The sequence below is a fragment of the Dendrobium catenatum genome, unplaced genomic scaffold (assembly GCF_001605985.2).
Source record: "Dendrobium catenatum unplaced genomic scaffold, ASM160598v2 fragScaff_scaffold_908, whole genome shotgun sequence".
Lineage (NCBI taxonomy): Eukaryota > Viridiplantae > Streptophyta > Magnoliopsida > Asparagales > Orchidaceae > Dendrobium > Dendrobium catenatum.
This window is the reverse complement of record NW_021319370.1, coordinates 376869-394133: the sequence shown is the minus strand read 5'-3', so window position 1 is coordinate 394133 and position 17265 is coordinate 376869. Positions and strand designations below refer to the sequence as shown.

General features: G+C 33.6%; 1 protein-coding gene across 1 annotated transcript; it reads left to right on the top strand.

The window, feature by feature from the left end:
• The first annotated feature begins 215 nt into the window (after window positions 1-215).
• LOC110112779 (BTB/POZ and MATH domain-containing protein 1) lies at window positions 216-17076 on the top strand. The gene is made up of 5 exons (XM_020845105.2): window positions 216-1005; window positions 8663-9011; window positions 10947-11223; window positions 15786-15982; window positions 16789-17076. The coding sequence occupies exons 1-4, from the start codon at window positions 569-571 to the stop codon at window positions 15959-15961; spliced, it is 1239 nt and encodes a 412-aa protein (XP_020700764.1). The 5' UTR covers window positions 216-568; the 3' UTR covers window positions 15962-15982; window positions 16789-17076.
• The last annotated feature ends 189 nt before the right edge of the window (window positions 17077-17265 follow it).

The following is a 17265-nucleotide window of genomic DNA, read 5'->3' as shown; positions in this document are numbered from 1 at the left end:
ACTAAAGGTGCATATATAGTTGGTGATTTGCATTGGAATTTTATTAGATCTAAGCCAAATGTGGCATTGTTGCTTTAGTTAGAGCAAATTTTAATTAGAAATTTAAAACAATTTAAGCGCTTTATAGATAAATCGCTCTAACAAGTAAAAATAAGCAAAGATAGAAAAAGAGTTCGTTTCCAAATTTGCTTGCGAACGGACATTTCTCAGGCATGTGAATGGTGATTTGGCAATATAAAATTGAATCAGCCTCACCTGTCGGCAATATAGATCCTCTTTATCTCTTTGCTCTAGTTTCGAAAACCAAACCCTAGCTGGAATTCAATCAACACCTCCAATTCGCAAATTGCACAATTCCACTTCCAACGGGTCTCAAAAGCCGAGGGAGTAGGGGCCTAATCCAGATCTTGCGACGCGCACTAGATTCGAACTCCAAATCGAGTCGCAAGATCTCTCGGCAGACCCGTTAGGAATCCAACGATCCTCTGCCTGAAATCTGACTGTAGATCCTGGTATCTGCATCTGAAGCAGCTCCGATCGCTGGCACATTTGATTTCTACTGCGGCGAATGGGCGCTGGTAGGGTTTACAGAGGTGGCTCAGCTGACGGGCCATCTTCCTCCATCTCTCCTTCTTCAGCCCAACCGCCGTCGGAGACTGCATCGACTTCCGTGACGCAAACGGTGAATGGCTCGCACGATTTCAAGATCACGGGCTACTCGCTGTCCAAGGGGCTGGGGATCGGTAGGTACATCGCTTCAGATGTGTTCATGGTTGGGGGCTACACGTGGGCGATCTACTTCTACCCGGATGGTAAGAGCCCAGAGGATGGTGCGTCTTACGTATCTCTATTCATTGCGTTGGCCAGCGAGGGGACCGACGTGAGGGCGTTGTTCGAGCTGGCGCTGCTAGACCAGAGTGGGAAGGAGCAGCACAAGGTTCATAGCCACTTCGGCCGTAATCTGGAAGCCGGACCCTATACCCTCAAGTATCGTGGGAGCATGTGGTGAGTTTCTAGTTCTGGAGCACCTTTTAATTCTTTTATTTGCTGCTTTACATTTTTAAGGTTCCTCTGTTTTTGCTACTTGGTGTCTTTGGCAAAGATTCTGATAGAGTCTTGGGTTTTAGTCTTGAAAGATGATATATGTAATGATCCTTTTTCCTTTATGCATAAGAATCCTTCCTGATTTGTAAAATCGGAATGTTGGGGCATTGATGTTGGTTGTGTTGCGGTTGTTAGTTCACTTTAATGTCAGCTTGATCCCAGTTCTGATGATTTTGCTTATCTTGTGCAATTGGTGAATGCATATGTACTGTTACCTCATTCATGGATTTTGGTGGAATTATGGGCATGCTTTGTTGATAGGATTTGTAGATGACTTTCTTTTATGTTGTTATGTTGGCTTGAAAAATTAGGTGGTCTGTGGTTATTTGATGCCATTGTTAACTGATGTCTTCACTGTGGCTACTTTTGTTGTCATGGTATATTGTATTTACAATATTGCTTTATACCTAAATATAATTTTTGTGATGGAAAAATATGATATTATTTTGTTTTGTTTGCTGTATTGTTTACATAAAATTTAATACCGCCTTTTAAAATATTTATAGTTTGATATGATATTTCCTGGTTGCTTAAGCATGCGGTGAGGACCTTCTAGTATTTTTTTTGTTGTTGTACTTATTGGTTAAATACAAAAAAAAGAAGGAAAATGGGAAAAAAAAAAAAACGATGGGTGAGATTTGAGTGCAAGGTAGCCAGGAAAGAAGGGGCTGTTTATTTGTTCATATGAATTTTCTTTTCCTTGTGTAACATTCATAATAATCTTATGGCAGCGGAGAAAGGCAGCTGAAATGATGGATGGATGTTGAAAAAGTAAAAAAAAAAAAGGAATGGAAATGGAGTAAGGGATCTCTCATTAAAGAACTAGGTTATTGGATGAGCAATGAGCTACCTAAGTGATTGGTGATAATACTAAGTTAAGATTTCAAACATGTTGTTGAACAAAAAAAAATACAAATTACCGACACTTGTTTATTATTATTTCTTTGATTTATTGAGAAGATCCATGCTAGGAGGTACTAATGTACATGTTTGATGTTTCCCAAGCTAATCATGATTGACTATGATTTATGTATCTTAGTACTTTGCAAATGCTGTTTCCATGTTGTATTCAGGCAATTTGTGTGGCATGCCTCTGCACTTGTATGCATGAAATAAAAAAGCACAGTTCATTTATTCTGGGGCATCTTATATGTTTGTTATCCTAGATGGTGGCTGGGGGCTGCATCATTGTTTTAAAAGAAGTGGAGTCTTTTATAGATTTTAGGATTTTCTTGTATTTGTTCTGCTGGGAGGTGGCTATGAGGCTGCATTATACCCTTAGGTGTCTATATTTATGTTATTAGCAAATAATTTCCATTACTCATCATATTCATTGTCATATGATAAATCATTATTAAATGCAAAGTTCTAATAGTTAAATCATTTATCTTTTTTTTTTCTTTTTCATTTCATTGAGATTATATTTCCTTGTATTTGTTAATTCATTCTTTTTGGTTTTTTATTTTGCTGCGTTCTTTTCTTTAATTTATAGGTTGTAGGCAAGTTTTTCTTCCTTTTTTAAAGAAATGTTGAAGGAATCTTTGGGGTTAGTTTTCTCTTTTATAATAAATATTTTTGCGACTTGATTGTAACATATCATTTATTTATCTTAGTCTTATGTTTGCTTTTCCCTTCCAGTTAATTCCCTTGATGCCTTTATTTCAGCGCAGAATGATTGATGATTGTCAATTTGAATTATGCTTTTGAAATGAATGTAGAGTTAACTTATAGTGAACGAGAAAACCATAATGTTGAAGTTTACTTATTAAATTTGTACATGTAAAAAACTGTTTATTTTAATGCATGCACATTATCTTGATAATGATGCTGCATTCTGCATACTTGTGTTTTTTATGCATTTGTTTGTTGCTCATGGCTTCCTCTTTTTAAAACCTAAGGCTTGGGTTGTAAGAGTTTTTGATGGAAAGATTTATTAAGATGGATTTGTAAGATGTACCATTATTTAAAAATATGTTGCATCACTTAATGAAAGTCTTATTGATCATGTCTTTGGTTCTTTCATCTCCTTTTGTGTTCCGCAGCTAGATTTTCCATTATGAGAATAAAAATTTCCTCACTGCGGGATCTGTTTACAAGTGTCTATTTGTTGGCATCTTGTGTTTTTATCTTGGGCCCTTTCTCTCTCTTGAACAATGCACATTCACTTGTTCTGTTATAAACTTGTTTTGAGCATACTTATTCTCTACTTTTAGTAAGGGTATTAAAATATAGGTGTTCTCATTGAAGGTTACATGTTTTCTAATACATACTTTCCTGCATATCTTTTGAAGCCAAATAAAAGAAAAGTAGAAAACCTATTCTGCAAAATCTTTTTGATTTTATGTCAATAGTCTTTTCAATATTTGATTCCCTTTTATTTACTTGATGTCTCAAATCATGGAGCCATTGTATAGCTAATATTTAGTTCAAATTTAAGAATATGTTGAAGGACCACCAATGCTTTACCAATTAGCCATTTGTAAAGTTCTCACTAAAGAATGAAGGAAATAAATATATAATAAGCTTAAATAATCTTACATTGGATTATTAAATTTCTAGTAAATGCAATGTGTTGCCAACTCTTTACTTTTAACGATATGTGGTGTTCACCATTGAAAGAGGATGATTGAAGTGCTTTCACTCGAAAATCTGTTCAGTTTGTGTCAAAATCCCTCTAATGACAGGGGGTGCTTGATGGTAGGGAATGCAAAGGATAAACTAACTGCTACAAAACTTTTTTTCAAAACCTTTTTTCTAAAACATTATATTCAACATGAAGGAGAGAAAGATAATTAGTTTCTCCTTGTAATAAGTATGGTATTTGGGGAATTGCTTTCACTTTTTTTGACACTTATTTGGAGATTATTTAGTTTCAGATTTATACTGTCAAACCTCAGAACAAACCAAGAGAAATAGAAATAAAACTGTCCATATTTTCTTATATTGCACATTCTCAAGTTTTTTGCTTTGTTTGTGCCATTACTCTATTCAAAATATCTCAATTTTTTCAAAATAGGTTATAGCCTCATTTGCTGGCTTAAATGGTGGATTCCCCATAGTGGTGGATTCCCCATAGTGATTGCTTTTGGTTGGGGGAAGGGGGAGGGAATTGCTTCCACTTTGCTTTTGATTCTTATTTGGAATTTATTTGAATTCGGATTTATACCAATTTGTTAAACCTCAGAACAAACCTAGAGAAATAAAAATAAAATTACCTATATTTTCTTACGTTGCACATTAATAATTTCTTAAGTTTTCTTTTTGTTTGTGCCCTTATTCTATTCAAAATATCTCAATTTTTCCAAAATAGGTCATAACTTCATCTGCTCGCTTATTTTGCAAATTCCCCATAGTGATTGCTTTTGATTGGGTACTTTGTTCCTTTCCTTTTTGGAGCCTTGGATAGCTAAAAGAAAGCTTACTTTACGGGTGGTGGCTGCATCCTACCTTTGTTTTTTTAATAACACAGAACTAATATATTTTTGGGGATTCGATAGGATATTCAGGAAAATATTTTTTCTGTTACTCAAATTCTCTTAGGCACTCTTCCTTCCTCTTGATATTAAGCTACCTAACTCAAAGATGCATGTTAATTATAGAAAACTTTACCAAGATCGCACTTTTATTAGCATTATATTGTTTTCTTTACGTGCTACTATGGTAGAAAGTAGTATCTATTTGTTACTAGTGCTAACAGATGAAGTGATTTGTACATGTGATTGGTTTAAGCTACTTTGATTTGTTATGCAAATGAATGGAGTCATCTACGAGGATGGGAGAAAATTCAGTACTAGTAGCAAATAACAATGATGAAAAATGTCATCATATATGCCCCCATTTAGAAGATTCTTCTTTGAAATCAGGTTGATGATGTTTGTATTGCATGCACTCCACAGTTGCCATTACAATTGAAATGCAAATTACTGATAAGTTAATATATACAAGAATTATTTCAATTGTGATTAATTTTTATTAAATATCAAATAACTTACCTTATGACAATGTTGTGAATCTCATATGTGGTGGCCCTATTCCACATCCAAGGAGATTTGGAGGAGAGTAGTACCCATATGTTGTCAAACAACCCTTACTGCTTGACATAATAGAGAAGGATTCATCATCACCTACACGTTTTGCATCGTGGTGCAAGAGGGTCATAATTATTCAAATTTATGGCCTTTACAGACATCAAGATCTCACATACTATCTAACGAAACTTATTCCAGTTCATCAGAAAATATTTGAACTCTACATTATGCCATGACTTCAAGAATTTATTCTCACCCTCAATGGCATAGTGGACGGTATTTTTGGGTAGCTATATATGTGATCCCTTATTAGGAAACACAAAGAATCAACATGCTGCACAAAAAAAAAAAAAAAAAAAGTAAGTGTAATGAAATAATTTTTCACACTTTCAACAAAGTAAAATATTTCTCACCTTATTTTCTAGTTATTTTGTCAGAGTATTCTAAATTACACTGCATTTTTAGTGTTCACTCCTAACTTCTCAGATTTGTCAGTTGCTCTTGATTGTTGAGACGGATATACAAGCCTTGAAGGTAGACCATTGCTCCTGATCAATGGGTCGACACATGGATATGTGTGCTTTATGCCTCTTCTACAATGGATCTGTGAAATCCCTAGTCAAATATCTCTTGCTTCTATGTGGCTTATGCTTATTATTTACTAATTGTGCATCATTCTTACGTACAATCTCTATAGATGAGGTTATATCCTTTATGTTCTCTACCTCTATATGTATAAGCACCATGGCATGAGATGGTGTTAAACCCCTAATGACCTCAACTTCCTCATCCTTCTCAGTGGTAGGAACTTTTTTACTTTCTTTCCCCCAACTTCTGTACGTCCTCCTTTTCCTTCCTCCTCTCTTGAAAGCAAACATGGGGGTATTTTGGTTTGAAGAGCATTTTTATGCATATTTCCCTAAGAAACGAAACAATGGGAATATTTCTCTTATTTCGAGTATTATGGGGGCATATAAACTCAAATTTCCCTTCTAGATTGAAAGTTGGTTGGTTAATTTTGGCTAGTTGTATTAGTAGTATTATTCAATGCGAAGAGTTTGGAAACTTTAATATTGATTCATGAAGGTACAATAAAACCAACTTTTGTGCTATGATTTTGAGTTGTTAGAAAAAAAAAAAAATACTAACTCTGAAGATTAGTGTGGTAGAAATAAGGCTATCAAGATTGATATATGGTAAAAATAATAAGATATAGTGAAATCATTATGTTAAAAAGATTGAGAGAAGTAATAACCATTAAAGATAAAGTATTGAAAAGTAGACAAGTGATTTTTGGAATATACAATAAAGGGCATAAGATCTATCAATAAGGTGGGTAGATATATTTACTGTAGTCCTACTAGGAAGAGAAGTGGGTTAATCAAAGTGAATACGACTAGAAGTTGTGCAGGTAGACTCGTGCAAGGTACAATTATCATCTCATGTAGCACTCAAAGAAACAAATGAAGGAGTAATTATGCTGACCCTTGTAGTTGAGTTATGGATAATGATGATGATGATGACCTGATTTTGCTTATTTAAGTGGGTTCTAGAATTTATACATTCACTTATTACATGCCAGTGAAGAGGTCCTTTATATACATTTGCATTGCCACGACCCTATCCGAATGTTCGAACTAACGAGGCGGGAACATAAAGTCGGACGGTAGTAACAATTTAATTCATATCATACACAAATTAACATACAACTTCTCAAGGTAACTGAAGAGCCACTTTCAAAAATATTATGTTCAATTTATGTCAAAACTAATCATTTACATCAGTCATAATTTACCTGTTTTCATTGGTGCGCCGTCTTTTATAGACGTACTCTTCTCATTCTATCATTTTTATTTCTTTGGAGACCTACCTAAAACATTAATTTAGTGAGTTGAGTTTACAATATAAACTCAGTGGGTAATTATTATCAATCATAAAACAGTAACACATGTATATAATTAAATAAATATATACACATCTTTCTTTCTTAATACAAAATTCATATACATACATGTTTCATGTATTAAGACGTATAATTTATATAAGTCATTTTATATTCAATCATAATTGTTCATTTCCACGTAACATTTCTTTTAACAGATTTGACATTTATTTTATTTCCATAACCATTTTTATTTGTACAAGAGCACCGTTTAAATGTACCAAGTAAGGTACAACCATTTTCATTTTCATTTCCTTTTCTTTTTTAACGTGCACAGGTATGTTGCTCTCCCAGCCAGTATATTACGGGGGTGAACTCCTATAAATTTGCATGCATATCATTTTTCCTTTTTCTTTTTTTTTTCATTTATTTTTTATTCATTCATATATACTTTTGATATACATATAAGTATCATATATATAAATGCTTTCTAACTCTACTTTCCATTTCCTTTATATGTATTCTCTTTACATACTTTTTCTTTCACATATTTGTATTTGTATATACATTTGTTTATTTCATATGCAATAGTTTTAAAAAATAAATCATAAATTTTAAAACACTTATATAACACGCTTCTTTCAAAATGAAATAGAAAAGTACAATAAAGAGAAATTCTATAAATACCCACTTTTATTATTTTAAGTCCTCCGTTTTTGGTACAACCTAAAGAAATTCATAACCATGAAAATTTATCATTTAACTTCCATTAATTTTTCATAAATATTCCTTTAATTAATAATTACCTCAAATCTCAATTTTTCTTTTTCTTGTTGAATTTTTGATGAAGCGAACTCTTACAACTTGATCTCTCCCTTTCTAAAATCCCTTAATTCATACAATATAAACTTTCTTCAAAATGTGATTTAATAACCAAATTTAATAAAAGTTATACAGTAGAAATTTCACTTACAAATGGGGATTTTCTCAAAATCCAAAAATCCTTCTTTCTCGCTCAAAATCCTTTCTCCTCGCTTTCAATCTCTTCCTTTTTCTTTATTAAAACATCGATTGCTTTAAAATGAAGTAAACAAGGGAATTTATACATAAATGGAAATAAAAATTTCAAGAAACATTCTTCCCTCTTTCTTTTGGTCGTTCCTCTCGTTTACCGTATTTCTTTCAAATCTATGCTACTTTAGCGATAGGAATGAAAATGAGTTGGTAAATCTTATCCCCAAATGCAATCGTTCGCTAAAAACCACGAATTGAACCGTCCAAATTTGCCCACACAAGCGTTTTGTCCGTTCCCGTTCGCGCCTGCTCCGCTCGGTTCCGCTCTCCTCTGTTTCACGAAACGCCTTTTTTAATAACTGGCCGGTTTGGTTGAACCGGCCAAATCCGGTTCTCACATGCATACTCCACTGTTTCTCTTGCATTCATGAAATATTGCTGTGAATAACGACATTAACCATTTAAATAGATTACTTTTTGTTTTTGAAATTATTTCTGAATTGGTTTTATTTATTTATTTTATATGTTTGCATATATTCAATGCTTCTTTAGTTCTTTGCACTATGAATGCCTTCCACCAAGCTTGAGCTTATAGTTATTCACAAATCTCAACTTTTTCCTGAGAACCATGTAGGGGATACAAGCGATTTTTCAAAAGAACTGCTTTAGAGGAATCAGATTATCTCAAAGATGATTGCCTCTCAGTTAGATGTAGTGTTGGTGTAGTCAAATCACATACAGAGGGGCCAAAGGTTTATGACATTCCTGTTCCACCGTCCAATATAAATGAGCATTTTGGTCAGCTTTTGGAGAGAGTTGAAGGCACCGACGTTAGATTTGATGTTAATGGAGAGGTTTTTAATGCACACAAATTGGTTCTTGCAGCTCGCTCGCCTGTGTTCATGGCCCAATTTTATGGTCCAATGAAGGACCGGGACAAGGAATGTATAAAGGTGGACGAAATGGAAGCACCGGTTTTCAAGGTATTTCTTAGATTTATGAACTTAATTTATAAGGCTAAAATTGTTTACACAACTATGAACATCATTTATGTTAGTTTGTTCATGATTCAGTGAATAATTGTAATGCTTTTTTTTGCTTAGAACTTTGCTCATCAAGAGAGTTTGAAGGATGATGGTTACAATTAAGTTCATAAATGAAGCATAATTTTGTACCTTCAACAATTTAAATGCTCAAATTCATTGGTAGATTCATTTATCTTGATTAGCATGCAAGTAAATTCAATGTTTGGAAGCATGATATCTTCAATATAGTTTTCAGACTTGTAAAAATAATACCTAAATGTCCAATTGGATAGTCTATTGCTCCAAGTTACTTTAAAATAAGTGGTGGAATAGCCAGTGGTTATTATCAAAGCGGAGGAAAAGCAAAATGGAGGATTAGTGAGTTGATATAATCTCATGAGTGATTGAGAGAAAAACTGTAAAAGAATATTTAGATGTAACATAATACAGGAGAATAACGAGGAACATGCGTAAATATATTGGGGAAAAAATTAATTAAGCGATTATGTAGAAGTGGAGTGTGTTTTTTGTCTTTTGCTTTGATTCAAGCTGATTATTATTTTGATTTGTAATGATCCGTTGATTGTACGAGTCAAAATTTTGGCAAGCTTGGCATTGGAATCAATTCTAGTTATTCAAACAACAAGATGCTTGTAGACATGCAGTATATTCTACAGACAAGCAGAAACTAGCTAATTGATATCTACTTTCTGAAGCAGTGAACACGTGAACTAGGTTGTATTTTCATGTTGTTTTTAGAATTAAAGCATGCAGTTCTGTTTTAATTTTATGGTATAGAAAGTTCAAGGCATTTATTTTCTGAGGTCCAAAGCTTTTTTTGAAGAAGATTTTTTGTTGCAAACAATTCGGTTTTTGTAATGATGCAACTTAAAACTCGATCAATCTTTATGGGATATAATAAACGTCAAATTCTTAGATTAACACTATGTTCTGCTTGAAAAGTCTGAATTCTGTTAAATGTGGTGTTTAGAGTAGTGAATTCTTCTTCAATGGCATTTTGAAATATGATTTTTTCAAAGACCATTTTGGTGATTCTTCTCTAACATTTTTTGTAATGTCAATGTTGTGTTTGATTGGCTATTTGGCTATGTAACAATAATAGCCACAATCGTCAGAAGATCTTTTATAGGGAAATGCTCTTGAGGGTGGATGTTCTAAGAAGTCTAAACTCTTGCTAGATTGCATTGGAGGCTGACACATTAGGGTATTGGGGGGGGGGGTGGGGTGGGGGTGGTTGGTCATGCCATTTGGCAGATCTCACTTTTTTATTTTTCTAAACAAAATTTTAGCATATTTTTTGAAACAGTTGGACATAATATGTCCACTTGTTGGACATAAGTTTGATAGAGACCATGTGAGTCTAATTCAGTCATTTATAAATCTAATTTGTATAGATTCCCTGTCATGTTCTTCCTTTATTGCACTCTCTGTCAAGTTATCAGTTTTGTGCCTCACAATGTATTCACACATTGTTTTATTTGATGTGTGACGGGACTGTTAATTATTATACAGAAATGTGCATGCCTACTACACAAACCCACAAACACATATACAGATATACAAGTATGGTAAGGAGCTTCATGCACTCAAGATACTTTACAATAGCAAAAATAATGAAAATTTGAAGATAATATGGATGCCTGGTATAAATTAGTGACGCATTGGTTTGTTCCACAATGTTTCTAGTCACTGTTTTGGCACACCCATTGGTAAGATTACGTTTTGACTCACCCTAACTTGCCTTATCCCGTTCATCCCCTAACCAACTTTGTTGGCAATCATGCCTATAATTGATATTTGATATCATTTTATTTTCTGCAGTTATAGAATTTGTTCAGAAATTTTGTTGTAACTTACTATATTATTTTGCAGGCTTTACTCCATTTCATTTATTGGGATGCCCTGCCTGACATTGAGGAGCTTACTGGTCTTAGTGCAAAGTGTGCTTCTACATTGATGGCACAGCATCTTCTTGCGGCTGCTGATCGATATGCTTTGGAAAGGCTTCGGTTGCTCTGTGAGGTTAAGCTTTGTGAGGATGTTGCTGTAAACACAGTTGCAACTACCTTAGCCTTGGCTGAGCAGCATCACTGTCAGCAGCTTAAATCTGTTTGTCTCAAATTTGTTGCATTGCCTGATAATCTGAGAGGTAATACGACTAGTGTCTGTTTATGCTATCAATGGTTTTTTGCACTGTAGCTGTGATTAGGCCATTTGGTTTCCTTTTGTCATTAATTAGTGCATTATACCAAAAATCAAATATTGCTTGGCATTTTAAGAAATATGATTTTGAAGTTCAAATTTTACCTTTCTGCTAAAATAAGGGTTGAAAACTTCTTGTTCTTGCTAATATATATTGCTACTAAATTGAAACTTATAGTTTTAGGGCAAATTTTGGAGGATTTTATGTTTCAATAAAATTCTTGATTTTACTCAATATTTGTGTGCCGTTTGGTGCAAATTCTTTGAGGGCTGTGCAATTCTTGAAAAGTGGGGAATGTTTCTCTATATATATATACAAAAGGTTTGGATATTGGAAATTTTAATTTCTATCATTTTTTATTATTTACGACTAGTTTGTGAAGAAATTATTTAGTTGAAATTGAATTCAAATTTTATTCCTAGGAATCATTACATATATATATATACACTCGAGGAGAATAAACAGAAAAAGAAAGATATTTAATCTAATTGATTTTAATAATTATATCTCACGGATTTTGAAATCTATTCCATGGATCTTGGTGGCAGAAGATAAAATCTCAAGCACCCTCCTTGGATGTGATTCAACAGTTTGTGTGCGTGTTTGAGATTTTGTTGAATTCTGTACATATAATTTTTTATTTTTTGTGACGTGAATCTTCATTGTTGTAGAATTATATACCCATTCTCACATTTCTCGTGAAATTTTAGATATTGTTAACTTTTACATTCTCTTGAAATTTTAGATTTTGTTAACTTTTACCTCTATTATACCTTTATTTGCTTAACAAATATTAAATACTTAATCTTGAGAGTAAAATTTTTCAAGCCAATTAGAATAATGCAAATTTGATAAATTTGCATTCATTGGAAATGCAAATAACGTGTGATGATTTTTTTTGTGGTATCTAGGTCTTAGTTTTTGTTTTTTAGTTTCTTTTGTTATAGAATGTGACTATGATGATGGTTCTATTGAGAATGAAATGCGTTCTCTATTATTTTAATTGCATTTCACAAATAACTTTATCACTCATAGCTAAGGGTGTAAACTGAGTCAAGCTGAACTCAATCCACCATTGGATTGAGCTTGAGATTGATTACTTAATTTAGTTTGAGCCAGATATTATGGGATTTTCGGTGGTTATTATTTTTATGTCTTTATGATAAATAGGAGGTTCCTAGACATGACTGAAAATCCAGTATATGATTTAATAAAATTTTGTTTTCCTCTTAATATTTGTGTCGTTGGATATGAATTATTTGAGTGTTTTGCAAGCCTCTTCGACAACTTTAAAGGTTTGCTTCTTTATCTCAACATGATTTTTGGATCCTCAAATTGGTGATTTCTATTGTTGTTATTTCACATAAATTGTTTGTAATTGGAATGTGTGCTCGATTGACATTGTCATGTTTATTACATACTGATTTTCATTATTATGGTATGATTTTAATTGTTATGATATTTTTTTATTTGTTTTAGATTTTTTTGTGGAATTTCATACTTTAGCAATTTTTATATCATAATTTGGGATAAATTAACAGTTTTTTTTTATTTTTTTTTTAAATCAGAAGAGGCTAATTTTTACCCAAACTAAAAATGGAGAAATCTCAATTTTGATCTTTTTTGTTCCTGTTTGCACATCTAATCGTAGATTGGCATCAGTAAACCTTAGACCACCTAAGACATTCTACATATGGAACTTCTGGTTTTAGGGGAGAGGCGTAGGTGGGATTGATCAAATAAAGTGGACAGCTCAAAATAGTATCAACTACTCATTGTAATTATTAAAACGCTTATATCGATAAGGCTTCATAAAGAAAGACTTGAAGAATACCCAACATAAAGCTATATGATACCAAATATTCAAATCCTGAAATAATATAAAATTGGTATGAAAATAAGCTTAAACAAGGTAACTTCGGAAATGTTAGGGTTATGTAGAATCTGAATCACTTATGTTGGTTGCTGTATAAAATAAATTCTCGCCTACTCCTGATAAAATTTTCCTTGCAATGCTTACAAATAAAATAAATGTTAAAAGGCATTATCTTTTTTTCCATGCTCTTATCATGGGTGGAAACCATGAAATTCATGGAAGACATCAATATTGTTGGGGAATTTTGTCAAATTCCTTTTTATGATCCATAAAGGGAACTGGCAATTCATTGCAGGCTACCTAGTAGGCTAGTAGTTCTTCGAGTTTTTGATAACTGCCCCTTGAGCGGAAACTTCTAGTCTCATGTTTCTTGTCGGGCGTTTTCAGTCCAGATTTCCACCATGGGAGATTTCTTAGACAGCTCACTGCAAAAAAAAAAAAAAAAAAAAATCAAAGCTAGCCTCAAAGACTCTTTATTAGGCACTAGAAGTTGCATTCTGTAACAAAAAAAGTCAGTATACACCTATACAATTCTCATTTGCTTTAATTTAAGACTATTAAAACAGTGAAATGAAGTTGGGTTTTTGGTTGTTATTTAACTTTTATCACATGTAATTACAATTCCTAAATATCATTGAAAGTTGTTTCACTATAATGTTTAGTTTGCAGATGAAAACCCCCGGTTGATTTACCTTTTGAATTTATTTTAGCTCATCATCAATATTTTCTTAGATCTCTTTAAAGGCTATTCACTAAAATTAGCTTCTACCCTATGCTTTGCATTATAGAGTAATCTCTTGAATTATATACTATAAATTCAGATGCTCATTTTCCAAATTAGTTCCCTAGATTATGAATGCTATTCCAGTAAACCAAGGGGCTATTTTTTTTTACTGCTATGTAGAAGGAAATAAATTGATGCGAAATAAAGGTGATGGAGAGGTATGGAGAGATGAGTGGAGAATGAGTGTATTGATTTCTATTTTTAAAAATAAAGGTGATGTGCAAGATTGTGCAAATTATAGAGGAATTAAGTTAATGTGTCATACTTCAAAACTATGGAAGAGAGTTATGGAGCTTAGGTTGCGGCGTGATACTAATGTTTCTCAAAATCAATTTTGGATTCATGCCGGGTAGGTATACTATGGAAGCTATGCATTTATTGAGAGGTTTGATGGAGAGGTATAGAGAGAATAAGGTGGATCTATATATGATATTTACTGATTTAGAGAAAGCATATGATAAAGTTCCAAGAGAAGTGTTATGGAGAGTTCTAGGAAGAAAAGGGGTTAATAATGCTTATATTCAAGTCATTAAGGATATGTATGCAGGAGCTATTACTTGTGTTCAAACACAAGGTGGTTTGACCAAGTATTTTTCTATTTTAGTTGGATTACATTGAGGATCAGCCTTAAGACCATATCTTTTTTGCTTTAGTTGTGGATGTTCTCACTAGACATTTGCAAGAGGTTATACCTTGGTGTATGCTTTATTTGCTGATGATATTCTTTTTGTTGATTAGACTAGAGAGAGGGTTGAAGGTAAACTTGAATTATTGAGGTCAACCTTAGGGTCTAAAGGCTTTCGTTTGAGTAGATCAAAAATTGAATATATGAAGTGTAATTTTATTAATCATAGATCTAGTGGGGGGTTGTAACTTTGAGTGATCAATGCATTAATAAGAGTACACATTTTCGATATCTTGGGTCTATTGTTCTAAGTGATGGTGAAATAAATTAGGATATTATTAGTAAAATTCAAGTTTGATGGTTGAAGTGGAGGAATGCATTAGGCTTGTGGTGTGATAGAAAAGCCCCCCTCAAACTTAAACGAAAATTCTATAAGATGGTGGTTAGATGTGCAATGCTTTATGGTGCAGAATATTGACCATTAATAGATAAGCTTGAGTGTTGTAGAGATGAGGATGCTCAAGTGGATGAGTGACTTTACTCTTAAAGATAGGATACAACATGAGCATTTACGTGAAAAGGTTGGAGTAGCCTGGAGTAGCTCCGGTGGAAGATAAGATTAGAGAGAGTTGCCTTAGATGGTTTGGTCCTTCCGATGACCAGGTTAGGAAAGTAGATGTATTAGATTTGACTTATGTTAAGAAAGGTAGAGGTATACCTAAAAAGACTTGGTTATAAAATATTAGAAATTATATTTTTTATTAGATTTAAATGGGAATTTAACTCTTAACATGACACAATGGAGAAGAAGGATTCATGCAGCCGACCCTCCATAGTGGGATAAAGGGCTTGATGTTGTTGTTGTTGTTCAGACCGCTATCACACATCTATTTGATTGTTGCTTTTCTTGTTGTTTTTCAATTTTTTTTTTTTGCGGTCGGAGTTTGCTTTTTGCAATGAGATATACTAGAATGTGGTAGCTATATAAAAAAAGTCCAATAAAAAAAATCTATAATGCCCTTAACTATTTAAAAAAAGTTAATTTTTTCACAACTCTTCAACTAGCTTTACAAAAAGCTGTAGCCATTGCAACTCTTAAATTCAACTTATGAAAAAGCTGAGATCAAAATGCACGCACTGCACAAAATTAAGTGTCATTTCTTGTGATCATATGCTTGTTTCGTTCGCATCTAAACCTGCCATTTCACGGCTTCATGTTGCAGCCGTCATGCAGACGGAAGGCTTCGAGTATTTGAAAACTAGCTGCCCATCGGTTTTGACACAACTTTTGGAGTATGTGGCGAGGACTGGAGAGCACTGTGCCGTTACGCATGACTATATTTCTCAAGCACTTGATGGCGGTGATGCCAATGGAAGGCGTGTCAAGCAGAGGGTATAGTATTTGCCAATTCTACCTCAGGTAGCGCTCTTATTGCCTTGCTATTGCGCTGTTCGTGTAAAATTTGTGATTCTTGTTTCTCTCTTTGTATCTTCTTTTTTTTATAAAAAAATTTGTTTCTTGATGTTTTTTCTGGTACTAACGCGTCTTCACAATGTATTAGAGATGCCCAAATATTTCCAATTAGTACTGTATTGAAGCCCGTACTTTGCTTTGCTGTGGAATTGCTTTACCTGTTAGCCATAGAAAAAAAAAAAAAAAATTGGACTGTTTTGTTGCTTATACACTCAACCATTTGTCATCTGAGTTACTGGTGGCTTGTGGATGAATTATTCTGTGCGGATGCCACATGGCTGTTCAGAATCCAATGAAAATGCGCCACGTCACCCCTACTCGGTACCGCGGCTCGGTACTGCTTAGTACTAATAACATGGCTGCACCTGATTGGTCTCTGGACGGTAAGTTGTGTCTGATGTCCGCTCAAAATAATGTATCCTTCTTGTGGGACTTTTTTTTTTGGGGACATTTAGGCCATTTAAGGCAAACTCACACACACAACGCATACACAAATACTCGAACCCTAGACCTCTTGGTTGAAAGCCTAAGCTCTCAACCAACAGGCCAAGATGAGCTGTGTATTGTGGGCCTTATGATTCAAGTTTTTTTTGTCGCTTTGCTTTTAAAGCTCTTTACTGCATTGCATTGCTGGAGCAGGAATTCACTGCTTGATTTGTACAATTGTTTGATCAGTAAATGGCGTATTACTGAATGAAATATAGCAATCCTTAAACCACTGTGAACTGTATACTTATATTATATTGATGTAGGCATTGGTAGAAGCTCGTGTAATCAGGAGATCTTGTTTGGAAATAAATTTCAATGCAGTGGAAGCAAAGCTCGCAAGTCAGAAGAATTTAGGGATTCAAGTACCCTTTCATTTCTCCAATACGGATAGGATATGAACCTAACCTGTCAATAATCAGGTAAGATGGGTTAAGTTACAAGGAGGTTGAATAGGCTTAGAGCATAGTTATTTCTTGTTCTATTGAAGGGAGTTATCAACATTTTGATTCATTTTACAATAATAAATATGAACTCCTTTGAACTCTTTTCAACCACTGGCCTTATCTTAATTAAGCTAAATGTCCATTAATTGACCAATTGTTTGAAGATTAAATGGCTTCTTTCAGATTAGATGCTAATTTCTCAAAGTTGATCGATTAAATTTTAGTAAAAAAAAAAAAAACATTCAATAGATTAAATGATGCAACAATAAGGGCTTAAAAGAAACGAGTTGAGTTGAA